We start from the raw sequence: 24,695 nt of genomic DNA, 5'->3' as shown, positions 1-24,695 counted from the left end.
ACAGGCCTTTTGGCCCACAACGTCTGTGTTGAACATGATGCCAAGATGAACTCTTACCTGCCTATTTGAAATCGGAATTCTTTGATTGGATAAGTTCATCGGTTCTAGGAGCAGAATCAGGCCATTCGGCCCGTCAAGTCTACTCCGCCATTCAATCTATCTTTCCTTCTCAACCCCATTCTCCAGCCTTCTCCCCAACACCCCTGACACCCGTACTAATCAAGACTCCGTCAATCACCGCCTAAAAAATATCCATTGACTTGGCCCCCACAGCTGTCTGTGGCAATGAATTCCACAGATTTACCATAAAGAAATTCCTTCTCATCTCCTTTCTAAAGGTACTTCCTTTTATTCTGAGGCTGTGGCCTCTGGTCCTAGACTCTCCCACTAGTGGAAACATCCTCTCCACAGTCACTCTATCCAGGCCTTTCCCTATTCGGTAAGTTTTAACAAGATTCCCCTCATCCTTCTAAACTCCTGGGCATCCTCCTCTAAGGATATTTTTTTATTTGTAACCACTGTTCATTATCTAAATTAGAACTGCTTTAACCACAATTACATTATGATCAATAATGCCCAAATGTTCTCCCATGGGAATGCACTCTACTAGTATGAACCAACTCCCCACAATTAAATTCAGCATCATTCAGCATGTATAAGATCATGAGGGAAATAGATCGGGTAGATGCACAGAATCTCTAGCCCAGAGTAGGTGAATCGAGGACCAGAGGACATATGTTTAAGGTGAGGGGTGATCTTATAGAGGTGCATAAAATCATGAGAGGAATAGATCGGAATAAATGCACAGAGTCTCTTGCCCCGAGTAGGTGAATCGAGGACCAGAGGACATAGATTTAAGGTGAAGGGGAAAAGATTTAATAGGAATCTGAGGGGTAACTTTTTCACACAAAGGGTGGTGGGTGTGTGGAACGAGCTGCCAGAAGAGGTAGTTGAGGCATTCCCAACGTTTAAGATAGGTTTGGAGGGATATAGGCCAAACGCGGGCAGGTGGGACTTGTGTATGTGGGACATGTTGGCCGGTGTGGGCAAGTTGGGCTGAAGAGTCTGTTTCCACACTGTATCACTCCATTTCCTCCTTCTTGGGCTAGTATACATTACAAATGAGGAAATTTTGGTTCTCAATTGAGAAGTTCTTTACCATTCACTCTTAATCCACATTTGAATCTAAATGGTCTAACTGTTCATTTTAAGTTCACATTATCCCTCCACTTCCTTCATATCCGTTGGAAATCTGTATTAAGCATCTGCAGTGCTGCCATTCATTTCCTGTTCCTCAATTTAAGTTAAGGTCAACTTCAAAGGGAGAAGAAATCCAGTGAGCAGAGTAAATTGGGCTGAAGCAACAAAGATCGAGTGTTCAATATGTATTCAATAAATACAAAGTCAGTATGTTCAAAAGACAAGAGGTTCATTTGTAAAATGAAAACAAAAAATAAAATCTTGTACGTATTTATGGTTTTATCATATCAAGACATTGCAAGATTAATCAAAACATATTTTACACCAGGTCAGGGGCAGATATGTAAGCAGTCAACCAAAAGCCTGGACAAAAGGTTAGTTTAGTTTAGTTTAGTTTATTGTCACGTGTACCGAGGTGCAGTGAAAAGCTATTGTTGCCTGCCAACCAGCTAACAAGAAAGTGCAAAAGGGAAAATATTAATTCGGAAACTAGACAGCTCTGAGCCTTGGACTCTGATGGCATGGTCATCAATGCTGATGTGATCATATTCAGAAGATAAAAACATAGAAAGTTGGTGCAGGAGTAGGCCATTCGGTCCTTCGAGCCAAAACCGCCATTAAATATGATCATGGCTGATCATCCAGAATCTGTACCCTGATCTTGCTTGTTCCCCATATCCCTTGATTTTGTTAGCCCTCAGAGCTATATCCAACTCCCTCTTGAATACATCCAGTGAATAGGCCTCCACTGCCTTCTGTGGCAGAGAATTCCACAGATTCACAACTCTCTGGATGAAAAAGCTTTTCCTCATCTCAGCCCTTATTCTTAAACTGTGACCCCCTGGTTCTGGACTCCCCCAACATCGGGAACAATTTTCCTGCATCTAGCCTGTCCAATCCCTTGACAATGTTATATGTTTCTATGAGATTCCCTCTCATCCTTCTAAATTCCAGTGAATGGACACAAAATGCTGGAGTAACTCAGCGGGACAGGCAGCATCTCTGGAGAAAAAGGATGGGTGACGTTTTTGGGTTGGGACCCTTCTCCAGACTGATTTGATCAAGAGGCCATAAATCAAGTAACATAGTGAGCTCAGATTATGATTGCACTATAAGGATACACATGAAAAGTCACTGTTATGGATGAAGTTGAAAACAAGGATGATAATTTTGAAAGCAGCACTGTTTAATATGCAGTCAAATGGGAGCAGAACGATATGAAAGATAGGCCATGTACTACTTTGGATAGCCTCAATTCTATGGAAGAAAGAATCAAAGACACTAGCAGAGAGTGTGATGAAATAGTCTTAAGCCAACGAAGGTAAGTTTTCAGCAACAGAGTGGTTGGGCGGCAGAGGTTGGAATGAATAATAATAATAATAATAAATTTTATTTAATGGGCGCCTTTCATACAAAATCTCAAGGACACCTTACATAGTAATCGGAATAAAAACATATAATCGGAGTAAAACAAGTAATTAAAGACATCACAATGACACAAATTAAAAACAGAATTCAATCCAAAAACAGAAAATCAAAAACACAGTGTGAAGAGAGAGCAGCGGCAACCAAATCGTGCCAGCGTCCACTCTCTCTTCACGGCAGCCATCTTGGACACAGACCTACAAGACTACAGTTAGACAATACTACCCATTGGTAATAGAAAGAGGTGAATAAAAGCATTGACATTTCAGTATTGCTGATCTACCTCTTTGGTGACCCTAGGACTATCTTTGATCGGACTTTACTGGCTTTACCTTGCACTCAACATTATTCACTTATGATGTAAACGGCTCGATTGTAATCTTGATTTGTCATTCTGCTGACTGGTTAGCACGCAACAAAAGCTTTTCACTGTAACTTGGTATACGTGACAATAAACTAAACTGAACTAAAACAGTGGGAATGTTAGAGAGAAACCCTGAAGAAATTTAAAAAGTAATAAATTGGAGCTGAATAAGAGACTTTGAGGAACAAGTTTAAACTGCATGTATGGAAACACATGAGTTGTGGTGAATAAAGGGCCTGTCCCACTTGGCCGTCATTTGCGCGCCATTTACGCGACCTGGTAGCGTGGGATGGGCGCATGGAGTGGCGTGGAGGAGTATGGAGTTGCGCGCGGTATCGCGCAGCGCTCCAGGATTTCGTGTTGCACGAAATCTTCGTGCGCCACCGGCCTGTCGCGTAAATGACGGCTAAGTGGGACACCCTGGCGTAGCTCAACGTCTCACTTCCAACAGCAGCAGAAGCAGGCAAGCGATCGCCGAGCTCGGCCTCGGGCTCATGGCCGCTGCGGATCCAAATCCGCCCCCACTCCTACTCCCAGAGTGGGGCCAAGACGATTGGAGATAGACACAAAATGCAGGAGTAACTCAGAGGGACCGGCAGCATCTCTGGAGAGAAGCAATGGGTGACGTTTCGGGTCGAGACCCTTCTTCAGACTGAAGAAGTGCCTCGACCCGAAACATCATCCATTCTTTCTCTCCAGAGATGCTGCCAGTCCCGCTGAGTTACTCCTGCATTTTGTGTCCATCTTCAAATGACGTCACGCGCTCCAGACGGCTGTGCGGACACATGATGACGTGCACGACAGTCGCGCGTCAGTCACTACCGGCCTGTCGCGTAAATGACCGCCAAGTGGGACAGGCCCTGGTGAGCTGTAGTACTAGTTCTGTTGTGATAATCAGAAATCTAGTTGTGATAACTGAAACATACCTATGTAAAAAGACGGGACATGATACAAAGTGGTTTGGAAAAGACATGCGTCTCAGGTGAAAGACTCCAATGAGAACCAAAGTAAATGCAATAAACCGAGACGAGAAATGAAAAGAAAAATAAGACAAACAATAAGAGAGAGTATAAAAGAATGGCAGTCGAGATAAAAAGGGAAGCACAAGTCTTCTACGGGCGTTTGCACAAGTATGCAGGCAGCAAGGAGAGGGAAATAAATCAATGAAAAAGGCAAAGCTGAGATTGTAAATGAGTAATCAAACAGAAAATGCTGGGAACACTCAGTAGATCATACAAACAGGTTCTTATACTTTCTGGTTTGAATAATGGGCCTGTCCCACTTAGGTGATTTTTTTAGGCGACTAGGCTGTCGCCACATGATCGCCGGGGTGTCGCCTATATGGTCTCCTCAGTCGCCCAAAGAATCATAGCGTTTTTCTGGTCGCCGCTGGATTTTGGAATGTTGAAAACTTTTCGCCGACAGTTGGCTTGTCGTAGGTTGTCGCCGGTGCTGACCGGCGAATTGCATTGGCGACTACCTACGTCAACCGGCGACAGGTACCTGCGACTGAATTGTCTTACCTTGTCGTAACTTGTCGCTTTCCAAGTTCATGTATATAGTCAACAAGTCACCAATTGTTGCTACAACCGCCCCTCATCTACAGTGCATTTACCAAATAGTTAAATAAAAATAATTAAATTAACTCATCCATTTATGTGCAGTGTCAACACTGAGCATTTCATCATTTTAAATATTCTTTGCTGTACCATTTTTATTAAGGGGCTGTCCCACTTGGGCGACCTAATTGGCGAGTTTAGAAGAGTTTAGGAGAGTTTGAAAAAATGTCATGTTGAAGACCTCCTTCGACTATGTTGAAAACTAGCTTCAACTAGCCTCGACTAACTTCGGGAAAATTGGAGAGTGAAGACGACCTCCTTCGACCTCCCTTCGACTATGATGATGACTATCTACGACTACCTCCGGCTACCCTCGATTACCTACGACTAACATGCCGACCTACTACGCCTAAACCTACGAGTAAAAAAAGTATCGATTTTTTCCATGGCGACCTTTTTCACTCGCGGGCATTTTTCAACATGTTGAAAAATACGCCGCAACCTAGCTGAGGCTTCCAGTACACAGGGACTACTCTCGAGCATGAAGGAGAGTTACAAAGACCTCCTACGACCATGCTGCGAATATGAGTCGAGGGCAACCTCGCCAGAACTCACGGATTAGGCCGCCTAAGTGAGACAGCCCCTTTAGATTTTTGTCCATTTTAGAATTTAGGAATAAAATTATGATTTTGTAAGTAATGCATCTTAATGTTGTTGTAATTGGTACGTTTAAAATATTTTAACAACAATGTAACAGTGCTAACCTTTTCCAATGTCTTTGCCTTCTGTGTCCTTGAGAAACACAGATGTCTTTCTAACCATCAAAATGGCGTCTCCCTCCCATTTCTTGTGCTTCTTCTTTGATTGTTTACACCACAGGACACTGTAGTACGCAGTGATCACGTCAGGTTCATTTTCTTCGTTGTGTTTTGTGAGTCTAGATGGCTGATGTGATGCTACTGGCTGCGATACGTGAAGTCGTTTCGGTGCTGCAAATGGTTGAGATGGTTTCAATTGTTTCTGGGGAGAGGGACCTGCTGAAAAACCAGAATACGTTTATACGGCAGATTAAATGGAAGATTATAACATTAATTCAAATCAGAAAGGTGATCCCCGCTATACCATAATACAGTGCAAATACACCGTGCCATACCTTGCAAATCATTCACACACTTTGGCCTGGAAGTTCAGCTGTGTAATGCTTTTTGAATTATTACTACACATTTAAAGATCAGTTACAGTAAGGTTAGTTTATTGTCACGCGTGCCGAGGTACAGTGAAAAGTTTTTGTTATGTGTTATCCAGTCAGTAGAAAGACAATCCATGATTACAATCCAGCCATTTACAGTGTAACGTAATAACAGAATAACGTTTAGTGCAAGGTAAAGTCAGCAGAGTCCGATCAAGGGTAGTCCGAGGGCCACCAAAGAGATAAGAATAAGGGGTAAGCCATTTAGAACGGAGACGAGGAAACACTTTTTCACACAGAGAGTTGCGAGTCTGTGGAATTCTCTGCCTCAGAGGGCGGTGGAGGCCGGTTCTCTGGATACTTTCAAGAGAGAGATAGATAGGGCTCATAAAGATAGTGGAGTCAGGGGATATGGGGAGAAGGCAGGAAAAGGGTACTGTTTGTGGATGATCAGCCATGATCACATTGAACGGCAGTGCTGGCTCGAAGGGCCGAATGACCTTCTCCTGCAGCTATTGTCCATTGTTTATCATCTATAGTAGTTCAGCACTGCTCTCTGGTTGCGGTGGGATAATTCAGTTGCCTGATAACAGCTGCGAAGAAACTGTCCCTGAATCTGAAGGTGTGCGTTTTCACACTTCTATACCTTTTGCCTGGTGGGAGAGGGGGGAAAAGGGAGTGGCGAGGGTGCGACTCGTCCTCGATTATGCTGCTGGCCACAGCCTGAATGTGACTAGGTCCACTTCTAGAGTCAAATCACACTACTCTTGAAATGTGAGCAGGCGCAAATCATTCTAGCAAACCTGTCACGATTAGTACATATTATATTAGTGATCATCATTGTCAGGGAAATTATGTCCTTGCAACATTGCGTGGGATTCGAATGCCGTGAACATGCCCCATAACTAACTTTGATCCTTCACACCCCAACTCCCCTCCCATCCCTTGTACATTAAAACCACGGCCTCGCCAAGGTCCAAAGTTGGACGTGCATATCTCTGAAGATCTGTAAAGCAAGTGAAATTGATTTGGGCCACTACGATACATCCCACATTCCAAGAGCATCATAATGGAACAGCATGCTTTTCAACCATTCCATGCAGCTAAATGACACACGCTGATGAGGCTTCAAAAGAAAGTTTGTGACCAACGCATCTTAAAGAAATGGGACAGTATTTTTCTCCGGTGGTTGAATGGTTAAAGGTAATATAAATGATGGTACTGAGCTAAACTCTATAAAGAATGTCACAAACGGCTGGAGCAACTTAGCGAGTCAGGCAGCATCTCTGGAGAGAAGGAATGGGCGACCTTTCGGGTCGAGACCCTTCTGAGGTGAGAAATTGACTCTATTTTCCTACCTTTGGACAATATCATTACCTTCTCCTAAAAGGCACACGTTTATTGGCGTTGGGAGAGATTGTATCAGAATCTCGGACTATCCTTGATCGGACTTTACTGGCTTTAAGGGCCTGTCCCACTATACAAGTTTACCCTAGAGCTCTCCCGAGTTAAAAAAAAAATCAAACTCGTGGTAAGTACGTAGAATGTGCGTAGCGGTTACGTCGGAGCTCAGGATGTCTCTTAGTGGCTCGTAACGCTAACGGCAGGTAATCGGGAAACGCAGTAAGCTCGTGAACTTTTTTCAACATGTTGAAAAATGTCCACGAGAGCCCCGCGTACCTACAAGCGGCTATTACCGTAATTCTCCGGGTTCGAATCAGGGGAAACTCGGGAGAACTCTTGAATTACCTCGTACAGTGGGACAGGCCCTTTACCTTGCACAAACGTTATCCCCTTATCATGTATCTATACACTGTGAATGGCTCGATTGTAATCATGTATTGTCTTTCCGCTGACTGGATAGCACGCAACAAAAGCTTTCTACCGTACCTCGGTACACGTGACAATAAACTAAACTGAACTGAACAGAGATTCAGTTGGTAGACACTGAATGCTGGAGTAACTCAGCGGGACAGGCAGCATCTCTGGAGAGAAGGAATGGGCGACGTTTTGGGTTGAGACCCATCTTCATTCAGTTGTATTACTTTACCTACCTAAATGTGAGAATGTTTTTTTTTAAATGTTGGATAATGTTGTTCAGAAAGAAAATTAATAAGAAATTATGTAAGAAAGGCTTAGAAATTGTAAAATAAATCATGCACACACCAGCTCTGAAGAAAACCCAGTCTTGCACGTATCCTAATGAAAAATACAATGAAACAGATCAGTGAAATTCTAACTTTGCAGAGTTTTTTCATTCTCTCCTGTCCAGTACCATCAGCTTTTCAGTTAAAACTTAAACATGTTCATTCTCCTGTACAGAGAACTTGAGTTATTATGCACTGTTCATGTCAATGGGGAGAAATAATTGTGAAATACAAATTAGTACGGGCGTCAGAGGTTATGGGGAGAAGGCAGGAGAATGGGGTTAGGAGGGGGAGATAGATCTGCCATGATTGAATGGCGGAGTAGATTTGATGGGCCGAATGGCCTAATTCTGCTCCCATCACTTATGAGCTTATGGCAAAGATTTCATCTTTCATCCATGTATCACTGGAAGTAGGCAATAAACTGCAGACCAAAAGTCTAATCCACTTCAAGGAAAGACATGCTTGAATGACTCTGAAAGCCACAGAACTCTGGTTTATCAGATATAATAGACTTAAAATGAGGGGTTTATGGGGCAAGGCTTTCTCTCACTTACATGACTCTAATTAGTTATGGAAATGCACTGAGATTTCCCTTTGAAATTATAACATATCAAGAAATGTGATCACATTATTTTAGTGTTATCTGTGCATTGCAAGTGAATAATGGAATTGACCTGCAGTTAATTGCATCATTGATCATTTCCAAGTCAAACCATGGCCATGGTGGAATCTGACAAGATACACCCAGCTGTGTGTCCCTTTCGTAGTCCTGGGAAAATTTCTATATCAAAGTTGCGAGGACAAAGCTAATTTCGGAGTATTTAACGCATAAAAACCTCCCAAAAGGAAAAAGCAACACATCCGTGATTGAGATGAGAAATTAAAGATAGTATTAGATCAAAGGAAGACGGCTTGTAACGTAGCCAGAAATAGCAATAAAAGATCGGAAACTTTTTTTTTTAAGAACTCAGCAAATGAGGATCAACAAATTGCTAACAAGGCCAGATAAAATATGTGAGTAAACAAAACAAACTGCAGACGGTGGAAATATGACTTCCGGGTCACTGCTCGTGCGGTCGACCGGTCGGTGCAGAGAGTAGCTTTGAATGTTTGTCTCTTCGTTACGTTACGTTACGTGAGTTTGTGAGAGTGTTTTGTTTCGTTTAAGTACATCGGGTATCGATTGACGGTCAACTGCTGCCGTATAGTCCAGTACTTTCGTGGTGTGTTTTTTGCGGGCACTGCCATTATCTCACACACACACACACACACCGGACCAACGAGCTAACGTTAATTAGCCAGCTAGCTTTTTGCGTTCACTGCTCCAAAGTATGGACTTTACATGAACACTATGGACTCTTATGCTTCTACTGTTCGTCTTGGATTATCTGCCCACTGCATCATATGGATATACTCTTCCGGACAACCAACGGATTACTTACTGCAGGGACTTTTTACTTCAGCTGCAATTTCACTCTCACCAAGCCCCTGCCATAGACAAGTTGCCGGAGGAGCTACAATGTAAACTCCCAACCGACCGGACAGGCACCCTGCACAACAATAGAAAGAAGGTAACGAGACGGGGGAGGAAGAAGAAGGGTGGAATTAAAGCAAGACTTAGGCGGGGAGAAAGTAAGCACCGTGCACTTCCCTCAGTGATCCTTGCTAATGTGCGCTCATTGCGTAACAAGACTGATGAACTGCAAGCTAACGTTTTTCACATGTATGAATACCGGACTGCTTCCATTCTTGCTTTCACTGAAACATGGCTGACTGGGAGTGACAACAGTGACAGCATGCACATAGATGGCTTCGGGTCTCCTGTAAGGTTAGACCGTGATACTGACCTGACTGGCAAGCACCATGGCATGGCGGTGGTGTCTGCCTCTACATCAATCCACGCTGGTGCAAAACAGTTGTTGTCAGAGAAGAACTGTGCAACCCTGACATTGAACTCTTGGCTGTCTCCCTGCGTCCCTTCTACCTTCCCAGGGAATTCCCACAACCGTTTTTCATTCTGGTTTATATCCACCCCAGAGCAAATGCATCCACTGCTACGGAACATATAAGAAATATGCTCGACAGACTCGAACTGATATCTCCGGACGCCCCCAAATTCATCATGGGTGACTTCAATCACTGTTCAATTGACAAGTCACTTAAAGGATTCTACCAGTATGTCAACTGCACCACCCGTCTAGGGAAAACACTGGACAAATGCTATGGGTCAGTCCCAGATGCCTACAGAGCCGTCTCCCTCCCTCCCCTAGGCTCTGCTGACCACAGCAGCATACTGCTCGCTCCTGCCTACACCTGTGGTAAAGAGAACAGAGAAAGTCATCAAGGACACCAAACAGTGGACACCGGACAGTATTGACAGGCTTCAAGGGTGTTTTGAAACCACAGACTGGAATACCCTCACATCCTCCTCCACCAACATCAGTGAGCAAGCGGATACAGTCTCAGCATACATCACTTTCTGTGTAGACAATATTATCCCCTCCAAGAAGGTCACAATCTTCCCTAACAATAAACCCTGGGTGACTAAAGATCTAAAAAACATATTGAATAAGAAAAAGAGAACATTTTTTACCGGTTCTGAAGCTGAGAAGAAGGAGGTAAACAGAGAGGTCAAGCGGGCCATAAAAATTGCCAAGCTGAAATACAAGAACAAAGTGGAGCAGACCTTTGGAAAAGGGAACCTCCGTGCGGCTAGGCAGGGCCTCAAGAACATGGCAGCAGTGAACTCTGTCTCTACCAGCCGCAAGCCCATTCAGGTAGCAAGAAGCAGCTTCACTTCACTCCCGAATGATCTCAACTCCTTCTACACCAGATTTGAAAAGGACAACAGCACCCAGCTAGAATCAATCGTCTCCACACTCAGACCTGATGACTCCGGCCTCAACATCAACACATCAGAGGTGGTGAGAGCCCTCAAAAGGACTAAAAAGAACACAGCTCCAGGGCCAGGCAACATCTGTGGGCGGACCCTATGGCACTGTGCTGAGCAGCTGGGAGGTGTGTTCCAGCATCTGTTCCAGGGCTCTTTGACCAGCAGCACAGTCCCCGCGATGTGGAAAAACTCAACAGTGATTCCCATCCCAAAGAAGGGCACCACCAAGGTCCTGAATGACCTTAGACCAGTGGCTCTCACCTCCCTGGTCATGAAGGCCATGGAGAGGATCATCAAGGAGCACATCACCAAGGCAACTGGCTCGATGATGGATCCATTGCAGTTTGCTTACCAGGCTGGCAGGGGTGTCGATGACGCAAAAATATTCATCTTAAACACCATCCAAGATATCCCCAAGACCACAGCCAGACTTCTGTTTGCAGACTTCTCATCAGCATTCAACACCATGCAGCCACATATTTTGGCTGAGAAGCTCATCACCCGTTTCCACCTCAACCACCAACTCACTTTGTGGATTATAGACTTCCTCACCAACAGATCACAGAGTGTGTTGGTGAACCACACCTTGTCCGACACCCTCTTTACCTTCACTGGCTCTCCACAAGGCTGTGTCCTCTCCCCACTTCTCTTCATTCTCTACACTGATGACTGCAGATCCACCCAGCCAAACTGCCACTTGCTGATGACACAGTCCTCCTGTCTCTGCTTCCCAGCCATACACAACATCACAGCTCAGCCCTGCAGGACTTTATCGTATGGTGTGAAAAGTCTTGTCTTGAGCTAAATATAAGCAAACCCAAGGACATGATTGTGACCTTTTCCCCCCCAACAGAGACAGATGGCTGAGGCAGCCACCACTATCATCCAGCAGGAGCCAGTGGAGATAGTGGAGGTATACAAATACCTGGGAACAGCCTTCGACAACCTGCTAAGGTTTTCCTCTAACACAGAGGAAATCCTTAAAAAGTGCCATCAGAGACAGTACCTACTCAGGAAGCTGAAGTCATTTGGAATTAACAAAGACATTCTCACCACATTCTACTACGCATTCATTGAAAATGTAATAACCTTCTCTTTCACTAGCTGGTTCCACTCCATCACCCTGCAAAACAGAAACCGCCTGTTGAATGTGGTCAAGGTCTGCTCAAAAATCATTGAGCAGCCCGTCCGAACTCCCACTGCCCTATGCGGCCAACAGTCTGTAAAGTTAACACGCAGGATTCTTCACGACCCCTCTCACATCCTGTTTCCTGAGTTTGAGTGGCTCCCTCAGGACGCAGACTCCGCTGTCCGGGTTGCCGGACACAGAGGAGGAAGGCAACCTTCATCCCCAGGGCTGTCCAGCTTCTTAATGCTGATCATTGACTCATGAACATATGAAATGAAATAATAACCTTCTATATGCACTTTTTAATTGAAGCACTAAGGAAGCACTTTAAAAACTATTACTATGTGTTGAATGTTGATGTGCGGTGTGTGTTGTGCAGTGTGTCTGTGAAATGCGTGTGTTGGTTGATTGTGCAGTATGCGTGCTGCTTATGTTTGTTGATTGTGCCCCTTTTTTTTTTAAAAGCTACTGTAATGCGCCCTTTTAAATTGCCCCTCGGGGACGAATAAAGTGCTTTGAAATTGAAATTGAAATTGAAATATAGTACGGACTTGCAAAAGTATTCATACCCCTTGAACTTTTCCACATTTTGTCACATTACAACCACAAACGTAAATGTATTTTATTGGGATTTTATGTGATAGACCAACACAAAGTGGCGCATAATTGTGAAGTGGAAGGAAAATGATACATGGTTTTCAAATTTTTTTACAAATAAAAACTGAAAAGTGTGGCGTGCAAAAGTATTCAGCCCCCTTTACTCTGATACCCCTAAATAAAATCCAGTGCTGCCAATTGCCTTCAGAAGTCACCTAATTAGTAAATAGAGTCCACGTGGGTAATCTAATCTCAGTATAAATACAGCTGTTCTGTGAAGGCCTCAGAGGTTTGTTAGAGAACATTAGTGAACAAACAGCATCATGAAGCCCAAGAAACACACCAGGCAGGTCAGGGATAAAGTTGTGGAGAAGTTTAAAGCAGGGTTAGGTTATATAAAAAGCATCTCACGGAGCACTGTTCAATCCATCATCCGAAAATGGAAAGAGTATGGCACAACTGCAAACCTACCAAGACATGTCCGTCCACCTAAACTGACAGGCCGGGCAAGGAGAGCATTGATCAGAGAAGCAGCCAAGAGGCCCATGGTAACTCTGGAGGAGCTGCAGAGATCCACAGCTCAGGTGGGAGAATCTGTCCACAGGACAACTATTAGTCGTGCACTCCACAAATCGGGCTTTTATGGAAGAGTGGCAAGAAGAAAGCCATTGTTGAAAAAAAGCCATAAGTCCCGTTTGCAGTTTGCCATAAGCCATGTGGGGGACACAGCAAACATGTGGAGGAAGGTGCTCTGGTCAGATGAGACCAAAATTGAAGTTTTTGGCCTAAATGCAAAACGCTATGTGTGGCGGAAAACTAACACTGCACATCACCCTAAACACACCATCCCCACTGTGAAACATGGTAGTGGTGGCATCATGCTGTGGGGATGCTTTTCTTCAGCAGGGACAGGGAAGCTGGTCAGAGTTAATGGGAAGATGGATGGAGCCAAATACAGGGCAATCTTGGAAGAAAACCAGTTAAGAGTCTGCAAAAGACTTACGACTGGGGCGGAGGTTCACCTTCCAGCAGGACAACGACCCTAAACATACAGCCAGAGCTACAATGGAATGGATTAGATCAAAGCATATTCATGTGTTAGAATGGCCCAGTCAAAGTCCAGACCTAAATCCAATTGAGAATCTCTGGCAAGACTTGTAAATTGCTGTTCACAGACGCTCTCCATCCAATCTGACTGAGGAGCTATTTTGCAAAGAAGAATGGGCAAAAATTTCAGTCTCTAGATGTGCAAAGCTGGTAGAGACATACCCCAAAAGACTTGCAGCTGTAATTGCAGCGAAAGGTGGTTCTACAAAGTATTGACTCAGGGGGGCTGAATACCTTTGCACGCCACACTTTTCAGTTTTTTATTTGTAAAAAAATTTGAAAACCATGTATCATTTTCCTTCCACTTCACAATTATGCACCACTTTGTGTTGGTCTATCACATAAAATCCCAATAAAATACATTTACGTTTGTGGTTGTAACGTGACAAAATGTGGAAAAGTTCAAGGGGTATGAAAACTTTTGCAAGCCACTGTATGTTTTCTTGTCTGATGTGCTGCTGCAAGTTAGAATTTGTTCATTCCATTTCGGGACATATGACAATAAAAAACTTGGCTCTTGACTTGAAATAAAGTCTGAAAATGCTGCACACAGACAAAGAAGCAACATTTACGGTAAACAAAGCAGAGTTCATATCCGAGACCCTTCACAGCAAGCGGTAGAGTTGCTGCCTTACAGTGCCAGAGACCCAGGTTCCATCCTGACTACGGGTACGGAGTTTGTACGTTCTCCCCGTGACCCACGTGGGTTTTCTCCGAAGGGCCTGTTTCCATGCTGTATCTCTAAACTAAACTAAACAAATTTCGACCATTCTGAATGTCTCTCCTCAGATGTAGGCTCCTTACAGACGGAGAGAAAATGGTTTAGAATGGGAAATAAGGAAATGGCGGAGAAATCGAACACATATTTTGTGTGGGTCTCCATGGGAAAAGGCATACAAAACCTACCTGATATATTACAGAATTAAGCTTCGAGCAAGAATGATGAACTGAAGAAAGGACCTAAAAGTAAAAGGAAATGCTGGAAAGATTCAGCATGTCAGACAACATCTTAAGTAAGCGAAGTAGTTAATGTTTCAGGTGTGGGACCCTTCGGCATAGCCAGTAGGCATCAGAGTGGCGCAACTGATAGAACTGCTGCCTGACAGCGCCAGAGACCCAGGTTCGATCCCGGTCTTGGATGTTGTTAGGCAAAGTTTGTACATTCTCCCCGTGAAACCGCACGGGTTTCTTCCGGGTGCTCCGGTTTCCTCCCACATCCCAAAGACGCGCAGGTTTGCAGGGTAATTGGCCTCTGTGAATTGGTCCTAGTGTGTAATGAGCGGATGAGAAAGTGGAATGATATAGAACTGGTGATCGATGGTTGGCGTGGACTCGATGGACCAAAACTGTATCTCTAAAACTAAAACTAAATTGGAAAACAGGGAAAACAAGTTAGTTTATGTCCCATTCCCCATTCTGATGAGAAGTCTTAGACCGGATCTTATCTGATCTGCTCAGTTTCTCTTTCCATAGATGTTGCCTGACCTGCTGAGTGCTTCCAGCAGTTTACGGGATTTCAGATTTCAGGCATTTGTATAAAGCTTAGATTATTTTCTAAATAGGGTGAGCATCCAGAAATCGAAGGTGCAAAGGGACTTGGGAGTGCTGGTGCAGGATTCCCAAAAGGTTAATAATTTGCAAGTCGGATCAGTAGTAAAGAAAGCAAACTCAATGCTAGCATTTATTTCAAGAGGGCTTGTATACAAAAAAACAAGGATGTCATGTTGAGGCTCTATTGGGCATTGGTAAGACCGCATTTGGAATAGTATGAGCAATATTGGGCACCATATCTGAGGAAGGATGTGCTGGCTCTGGAGAGAGTCCAGAGGAGGTTTACAAGAATGGTTCCAGGTTAACCTATGATGCGCATTTGTTGGCACTGAGTCTGTATTCGCTGGAGTTTAGAATAATGAGGGGGGGGGGGGGGGACCTCATTGAAACATACAGAATAGAGAAAGGCTTGGATAGAGTGGATGTTTCCACCAGTGGGAGAGTCTAGGGCTAGGGGTCATAGCCTCAGAATTAAAGGACGTTCTTTTGGGAAGATGAGGAGAAATCTCTGTAGACAAAGGGTGGTGAATCTGTGGAATTCTTTGCCACAGAAGGCTGCAGAGGCCAAGTCAATGGATATTTTTAAGGCAAAGGTGGTAGATAGGTTCTTGATTAGTATGGTTGTCAGAGGTTATGGGTTAGGAGGGAGAGATAGATCAGCTATGATTGAATGGCGGAATAGACTTGATGGGCCGAATGGCCTAATTCTACTCCTATTCCTTATGACCTTATGACTTTCCGAGTGCCATTTATTAGACTTCCAGTTTCCTTTCGGTGAACCTGCGATTGTTCTCCCTGCTGCCTTTCTCGTTTCCTTGGCAACGATATTGCATGTCATTGCTGTTTTACTGCATTGAATAGTCTTCCTTTGAGGTCCACTGCTCCTCTTTGGTTGTTGAGACACCATCGCAATCCCCAAAGGCCTTCACAATTTTTGAGATTGACCCTTTTTTGGCACCAGTGCTAAACACAATGATGTTATAGAGCTCAACTCAAGGTATGCTCAAAGTAATTCATGGAATCAATATTTCAAGATTGTTTTCCATGGCATGGAAGACATCCATTTTCTTTAAAACATTAATTCTATTCCATTCTTTGAGAACAGGCACTGTAAAATACAATATCTTTCCGTCCATGACAACCCTATAATTATTTCATTTTTTAAAATACATCTGTTCCATCTGATGGAGAAACTCAGCGGGTGCAGCAGCATCTATGGAGCGAAGGAAAAAGGCAACGTTGCCTTTTTCCTTCGCTCCATAGATGCTGCTGCACCCGCTGAGTTTCTCCAGCTTTTTTGTGTACCTTCGATTTTCCAGCATCTGCAGTTCCTTCTTAAACAACGTTACATTCTGATGCTCTTTACTGTTTTATAAATGCCCCACAATTAAATAAATTATGTGATATGCATTGAAAAACATTGCCCTTGATACTGAATGATTTCATGGGAGAGATAGCCACTTAGTAAACTTTTTCATTTCACACTATGGCAGAATCAATGCATGGGAAATGACTTTGTGCAAAATCTTCCATATGTTTTAATAGCATTTTTCAATAATAATAATAATAATAATAATAATAATAATAATGTTTCATGGTCTTCATTTACCAGTGGACATATATTGGCTGAAAAATACAGCATGGTACATTTTGTTTCGGATTTTTTTCTTGTGACCACAAATTTGATTACTGGTACACCATTAATAAGTGAGTAGAAGCAGTGAATGAAGTCACTGACTGCATTAAATCTCCGGTCGACAAGAATGTAAGTGGTTGTATTGCTGTTCAGTTTGGAAATGACATATTTTATGATCACCTCTGCTCGTTCTGATGCAGCGTCTCAACTCAAAATGTCAACACACCATTTTTCCTCCACAGTTACAGTACAGCTTGAGTCAATAGACAATAGGTGCAGGAGTAGGCCATTCGGCCCTTCGAACCAGCACCGCCATTCAATGTGATCATGGCTGATCTTCCCCAATCAGTACCCCGTTCCTGCCTTCTCCCCATATCCCCTGACTCCGCTATCTTTAAGAGCCCTATCTAGCTCTCTCTTGAAAGTATCCAGGGAACCTGCCTCTACCACCCTCTGAGGCAGAGAATTCCACAGACTCACAACTCTCTGTGAGAAAAAGTGTTTCCTCGTCTCCGTTCTAAATGGCTTACCCCTTATTCTTAAACTGTGGCCCCTGGTTCTGGACTCCCCCAACATCGGGAACATGTTTCCTGCCTCTAGCGTGTCCAAACCCTTAACAATCTTATATGTTTCAACGAGATCCCCTCTCATCCTTCTAAACTCCAGAGTGTACAAGCCCAGCCGCTCCATTTTCTCAGCATATGACAGTCCCGCCATCCCGGGAATTAACCTTGCAAACCTACGCTGCACTCCCTCAATAGCAAGAATGTCCTTCCTCAAATTAGATTCCGGCACTTGTAGGCTCTTACTTTAGAAATTCAGCACGGAATCAGGCCCTTCAGCCCACCGAGACTGCTCCGACCAGCGATCACCCCGAACACTAACATTATCCTACACACTCGAGACAATTACAATTTTTACCAAAGCCAATTCACCTACAACCAGTTCATCTTTGGAGTGTGGGAGGAAACCGGAGCACCCGGAGAAAACCCACGCAGGTCACAGGGAGAACGTACAAACTCCGTACAGACAGCACCTGCAGTCAGGATCGAACCGAGTCCCTGGGGCTGCAAGGCTGCAACTCTACTGCTGCGCCACTAGGGCCTCCCCTTTTGTCTTATCACCAATCTACTGTATTTTCAATCTTAAAATGCACTTTTGGAGAAAAAAAGGACAGGAGAAATACCGAGAGGCATTTACATCACAACTATCACATACACTTCCATCTCCACTCCGCCATCCAAGGACAGTTAAAACTTGCAATGGAAGAATTAGTCAGCAAGCAGTTTGCCCTATCCTTCTGAACTCTGGAGCTACATGCTCTACATACCGAAAAAAAAGTTCAGTATGAAGGTAAAATGTTCCTTTATGTCCTAATATGTAGAAACAAGGAACTTCAGATGCTGTTTTACAAAAAAGATAAAAAGATACAAAGTGCTGGAGTAACTCAGCGGGTGAGGCAGCATCCCAGGAAAACAAAGATAGGTGACGTTTGGGTCCCGACTCGAAACATAGTTTTGCACCGGTATAAAAGAATGACACCAACATTTTCCTGCATCGCTTTTCACCCATTTTCATTATCTGTTCCAACTTGTCTGTTGCTTTTCAGATACGTGGGCTGCCTGGGTTACAAACAACCCGACTTAGAGAAATGACTTCATGCAAAATCTCCCATAAATTGACATAGCATTTTGCAATAACAATAATAATAATGTTTCCTAGTATTCATTAACGACCGGATACATATATAGATTGAGTGAATGATACAGCATGGAAACTGTCCCTTCGGCCCATTGAGTACATGCTGACCATCGATTACCAGCTTACACCTGTTCTACGTAATCCCATTTTCTCATCTACCCTCCACACAACAGGGGTAATTTCCAGAAGCCAATTAATCTGCAATTCTGCACGTCTTTGGGGTGCGGAAAGAGACTGAAGCACCTGGAGAAAACGCACATGGTCATAGGGAGAACATGCAAGTTCTACACTGTTCTGAAGTTATTTCAAAAGCCTTTACGGTACCTCAGTTTGATGAGCTCTCAAAGTACTGAAACCATGAAAGGTTTACACATACTCAAGCAGGAGGTCACTGAAGTTCGATTTAATGTTAAGTCGCCCTTTGCTGTTCCTGTTCAGACAGCTATAAAAAGAGTCTGTGTTCAGAAATGCAGCCTTATACAGGGCAGTGAAAAATGAGGCCCAAATCCATGCTTTTCAACAGATAGTGATTAACAAAGGTTTACTTGAAAAGAAACAAAAGTTTTTGCAGATGGTTAGGAATTTACAAGTCCATTAAGATATTACCTTTGCAAAAATCTTTTTTACAATGTTTAACATTTTTATAGACTTTCAGTTTTTGAGTTAGATACCAGCGAATGTATAAACAAACTCGAATTACTCTAAATGCAAGCTGGTGGTTTATTAATACACCCAACTTAACTATTTACATGATTAATGAATGTACATCAATTAATATTCCCTTGCCCGAATTAATTTGCCACCTACTAATGCCCCAACAATCAAGGGATAAGGTTATAGAAACAAGGAACTGCAGATGCTGGTTTACAAAAAAAGACACAACGTGCTGGAGTAAAATGCTAAGATAAGATGAATCAGTTAGCAAAGTGATGTCAAGCCCCAGATAATAGTTCAAAGGTGACCAAAATGATTAGTAAAAAAATTCTAAATGCAGAATATGTGAAGATGTCTAGAGAATAAAAATATAAAGTGTGGAACTGTGACTCGAAATGTCACCTATTCATGAAAGATAGACACAAAAAGCCGGAGTAAGTCAGCGGATCGGGCAGCATCTCTGGAGAAACAGAATAGATGACGTTTTGGGTCCGGACGCTTCTTGTCACCTATTCATGTTCTCCAGAGATGCTGCCTGACCTGCTGGGTTACTCCAGCCTTTTTTTGGCGAATTGTAAATTTTGTTTCGAGATACAGCGCGGCAACAGGCCCTTCAGCCCACCTAATCCACGTCGACCAGCGGTCCCCGCACACTAATGCTATCCTACACAAACTGGGGACAATATACAATTTTACCAAAGCCAATTAACATACAAACACATAGATATAAGTTTTTAAAAGGCAGGGTTATGGTAAACGCGTACAAAATACTGTACTGCTTCAACTGGAACTGCACGTCTATTTCTTGGCAACATTCTTTAGAAAGGACATAATGTGTTTATTAAGGTGATGTGTTTGTGTAGCGTACTGAAAAGATTCACAAAAATGATTACACGCAAGCAGAAAAGTGGAGATGGATCACCATCCTTGGAGCAAACATGTCTAAAAATGGATCTAATAAAGATGTTTAAAATATGTGCAAGCTTACACAGATTAAACAAGGGGAGATAGACACACGAAGGTAGACAGAAATGCTGGAGAAACTCAGCGGGTGAGGCAGCATCTATGGAGCGAAGGAATAGGTGACGTTTCGGGTCGATACCCTTTTTCAGGAGATAGATACACAATGCTGGAGTAACTCAGTGGGTCAGGCAGCATCTCTGGCGATAAGGATTAGGTGACCTTTCGGGTCGAGACCCTTCTTCAGTCCGAGAGCCAGGGGAGGGGGAAACTAGAGGTATGAAAACGTCTAAAGAACAAATGAATGAAAGGTAATGAAAAGAACAAATCAAAGCCAGCAACGTTGATCAAGGATTCAGATTCAGATTCAAACTTTATTGTCATTGTGCAGTGTACAAGTACAGAGACAACGAAATGCAGTTAGCATCTCACCCAGAAGTGCGAACACAGAATAATGGAACTGTGAAATATATATATGTATATACAGCAGCAGTAGTTCAATTTTCAGGGGGGGGGGGGATCAGTCACTGGGGGAAGGAGTGTCCGAGGGGGGAGGTTGACTGGCAATCACCCAAGGTGCAGAGTTAAGTAGGGTACAACCGCAGGGAAGAAGCTGTTCCTGAACCTGCTGGTCCGGGAACGGAGAGACCTGTAGCGCCTCCCAGATGGGAGGAGGGTAAACAGTCTGTGGTTGGGGTGAGAGCAGTCCTTGACGATGCTGCGCGCCCTTCGCAGACAACGCTTGCTTTGGACAGACTCAATGGAGGGGAGCGAGGAACCGGTGATGCGTTGGGTAGTTTTCACCACCCTCTGCAGTGCTTTCCGGTCGGAGACAGAGCAGTTGCCATACCATACTGTGATACAGTTGGTAAGGATGCTCTCGATGGTGCAGCGGTAGTTCACCAGAATCTGAGGAGACAGATGGACCTTCTTTAGTCTCCTCAGGAAGAAGAGACGCTGGTGAGCCTTCTTGATCAGTGTTGAGGTATTGTGGGTCCAAGAGAGATCAGAGATGTTGACCCCCAGAAACCTGAAGCTGGAAACACGTTCCACCTCCGTCCCGTTGATGTGGATGGGGGTGTGCGTGCCGCCCCTAGACTTCCTGAAGTCTACAATGAGCTCCTTGGTCTTCTTGGAGTTAAGGGCCAGGTTGTTGTCAGCGCACCATGCTGCTAGGAGCTGGACCTCCTCCCTTTAGGCCGACTCATCGTTGTTGCTGATGAGGCCAATCACCGTTGAATCATCTGCATACTTGATGATGGTGTTAGTACCATGTACAGGTGTGCAGTCATAGGTGAAGAGGGAGTAGAGGAGAGGGCTCAGCACACAGCCCTGTGGAACGCCGGTGTTCAGGGTGAGGGTTGACAAGGTGTGGTTGTCTAACCTAACAGACTGGGGTCTGTTGGTTAGAAAGTCCAGCATCCAGTTGCAGAGGGAGGGGTCGATGCCCAGGTCGATGAGTTTGGTGATCAGTTTGGAGGGGATAATGGTATTAAATTCTGAGCTGTAATCGATGAACAGCATTCTCATGTAGGTGTCTCTGTTGTCGAGGTTGGAGAGGGCGGAGTGAAGTGCCGTGGAGATGGCATCCTCCGTACTCCTGTTCTTGCGGTAGGCGAACTGATGGGGGTCCAGTGTGGGAGGTAGGCAGCCTTTGAAGTGTGCCAGGACCAGCCTCTCGAAGCACTTGGTGATGATGGGAGTAAGTGCAACTGGGCGGAAGTCGTTGAGGCTTGCCGCAGTGGAGTGTTTTGGCACCGGCACGATGGAGGTGGTTTTAAGGCACGTGGGGACAGCTGCTTGGGCAAGTGACAGGTTGAAGATGTCCAGGCGTCTGTCAGCTGTGCTGCACAGGCCCTGAGGACACGCCCAGGGATGCCGTCAGGGCCAGCAGCCTTTCGTGCATTAATCCTACTCAGTGCCGCATACACGTCGATGGGGGGGCGAGTGTGAGGGGTTGGTGATCAGCAGGGAGCACAGCCTTGATGGCTGTCTCTAGATTGTCCCTGTCACAGCGGCCATAAAAGTGGTTAAGCTCCTCAAGGAAGGAGGCGTCGCTGGATGTGGGGGTGGAGTTGGTGGGTCTGTAGTCCGTGATGGCCTGGATGCCTTGCCACATGCGTTGGGGGTCGGAGTTGTTATTGAAGTGCTCCTCAATCCTTCGCTTGTAGCTGTGCTTGGCCTTCTTGATGCCCCTCTTCAGGTTAGCCCTGGATTAACTGTAGGCCCGAGCATCGCCTGACCTGAAAGCAGTGTCACGTGCCTTCAGCAGTAGCCTGACCTCTCTGTTCATCCATGGCTTCTGATTCGGGAATGTGGTAATCCGTTTGAGGGTGGTGACACTGTTAACGGTGGAGTTGATAAAGTCCAAAACGGAGGAGGTATGAGTCAATGTCCATGTGGGAGTCAAGAGTGGCCTGAGCTGCAAAAACACTTTCCAGTCAGTGTTTCTAAAACGCTGCTGAAGTGTGGAGTCTGCTCCCTCTGACCAAACTTTAGTCCTCACTATGGATTTAACACGTCTGATGAGTGGAGAGTACTTTGGGAGCAGGAACAATGAGAGGTGATCAGACTGTCCAAGGTGGGGGAAGGGGATGGCTTTGTAGGCTTCAGCCATGTTTGTGTAAACATTGTCCGTATCTTGTCTTCTCTCGTGGCGAAGAGACATGTTGGTGGAATTTGGGGAGTACAGTCTTCAAGTTGGAGTGATTGAAGTCACCCGCAACAATGAAGGCTGCCTCGGGGTTGTGAGTCTGTTGTTTGCTTTTTTTATTTATTTTTTTATTTGTTTATTTTATTAGAAGTTAATACAATACAAAACAATACAGTGGCACCTAATTTTAGGTGCCAACTATGTCATACCGTAATCCATTCTATGTACAACCTCTAGTTTTATGTTATGAGAAGGAAGTAAGCAAGACAAGAAAAAGAAAACAATAGAAAGGGGAAGGAGTGGCAAAATAGATGGTAGAGAGTAGAAAAATGTGAAGTGTGTATAAAAAAATTAAAATAAAAAAATAAAATAAAAAAGAAAAGGTGGAAAGTAGAAATAGAAGAGAAGGCCCCTTAAAAGAGAAATTTTCAAATCTATATTCGGAGATGTAGATCTATCCACGTCATGAACTGAAATCAGCAATCCTTATGGTACCGCTGCATCACATGATTCCAAAAAGTCGATGAAAGGAGACCAACTCCTTAAGAATTGGTCATATTTATCTATTAGTCGGAGTCTCATTTCTTCAAGGCATGCTATGTCCATCATATTCCTAAGTCTGTTGTTTGCTAATGGCAGTATGCAGTTCTTTCATTGCAAGCTTAGCATTAGCATCCGGAGGAATATAGGCTGCAGTCACAACAGTGGAAGTAAACTCTCTGGGCAGATAGAACAGTCTGCATTTAACCATGAGAAACTCTAGGTTAGCTGAGCAGTGACTCTCGATGATGGTGGTGTCCGTGCACCATGCTTTATTTACATAAATGCACAGAACCCCACCTCTGGTCTTACCGGAGTCTGTTGTTCTGGGTAGAGCCTACAATGATCCATTGTTGGCTGTGGAAAAGGTGACAAGTAGATACAAACAGTGAAATTAGGCAGGACAACGGTGAAAATAGTAGGATGACTAGGGTGGGGGAGGGACAGAAAGAAAGGGAATGCAAGGGTTACTTGAAAGGAGATAAATCAATATTTATTTTTCAATGGCTGATCTGTAGACGATCCAGTTGGCACACTGAGAAACCATTTTACGCAATGAGTCATTTACCCAAGAAGTGGGTACCGAAAGACAGCCATCAAAAGCAAATTGCAAGTGCATGCAAGAATAAAAAGATAGAGCAAAGGAGTAGAAATAAATAGTGTCAGAAAGAACTGCAGATGCTGGTTTAAATCAAAGATAGACACAAAATGCTGGAATAACTCAGTGGGGCAGGCAGTATATCTGGAAAGAAGGAATGGGTGATGTTTTGGGTCGAGACACTTTTTCAGAATTATTTATTGTTCAGAAATAAATAGGTTGTTCTTCAATCAAGCCTATGCACATTCAATTGATCCAACTACCTCCTTTGATGAAATAGGGCACGAAGTGCCGGAGTAACTCAGTGGATCAGGCAGCATCTCTGGCAACATGGATAGGTGACATTTTGATTCAGGACCCTTCTTCAAACTGTTTGTGGGGGGTTGGGGGTGAAGACAACGATGGGAGAGAGGAGAGTCAGAACAAAGCATGGCAGGTATTAGGTGAACATAGCCAAAGGAGGGGGGTGGTTGATGGTGTTTTGTTATTATACAATTCCATGAAAAGGTGGCAACATTTTTTATTAATTATCCATTATTGAGTAATTCCAGAGCAACGTATCTAGAGCCTCTACATGAATTTAGATACATTACTCTGAAATTACTCAATAATAATGGATAATTCTTGAAATATTTTTAAAAGATTGGGGCATCACAGTGGCACAGCTTTACAGTTGAGTTGCTGCTTTACAGTGCCAGAGACTCGGGTTAGATCCTGACTACAGATGCTGTCTGTACGGAGTTTGTATGTTCTCCCCGTGACCACGTGGGTTTTCCCAGGGGTGCTCCA

The 24,695-nt window shown here is 44.0% G+C and overlaps 1 protein-coding gene across 3 annotated transcripts in view; it reads right to left on the bottom strand.

The window, feature by feature from the left end:
• The window catches only part of rad54b (RAD54 homolog B), a 130,516-nt gene that overhangs the window by 46,281 nt on the left and 59,540 nt on the right, over positions 1–24,695 (bottom strand). For 2 of the 3 annotated variants that reach the window (XM_033020099.1, XM_033020100.1), the window contains one exon: positions 5,313–5,585. In XM_033020099.1, coding sequence (XP_032875990.1) covers positions 5,313–5,585 — 273 coding nt within the window. The remainder of the gene's footprint in view (positions 1–5,312; positions 5,586–24,695) is intronic. The other variant, XM_033020101.1, reaches the window with a different exon arrangement.

The sequence above is a fragment of the Amblyraja radiata genome, chromosome 4 (assembly GCF_010909765.2).
Source record: "Amblyraja radiata isolate CabotCenter1 chromosome 4, sAmbRad1.1.pri, whole genome shotgun sequence".
In the NCBI taxonomy this organism is placed as follows: Eukaryota; Metazoa; Chordata; class Chondrichthyes; order Rajiformes; family Rajidae; genus Amblyraja; species Amblyraja radiata.
Note: the sequence above shows the minus strand (reverse complement) of the source record. Positions and strands in the feature narration are given on the sequence as shown.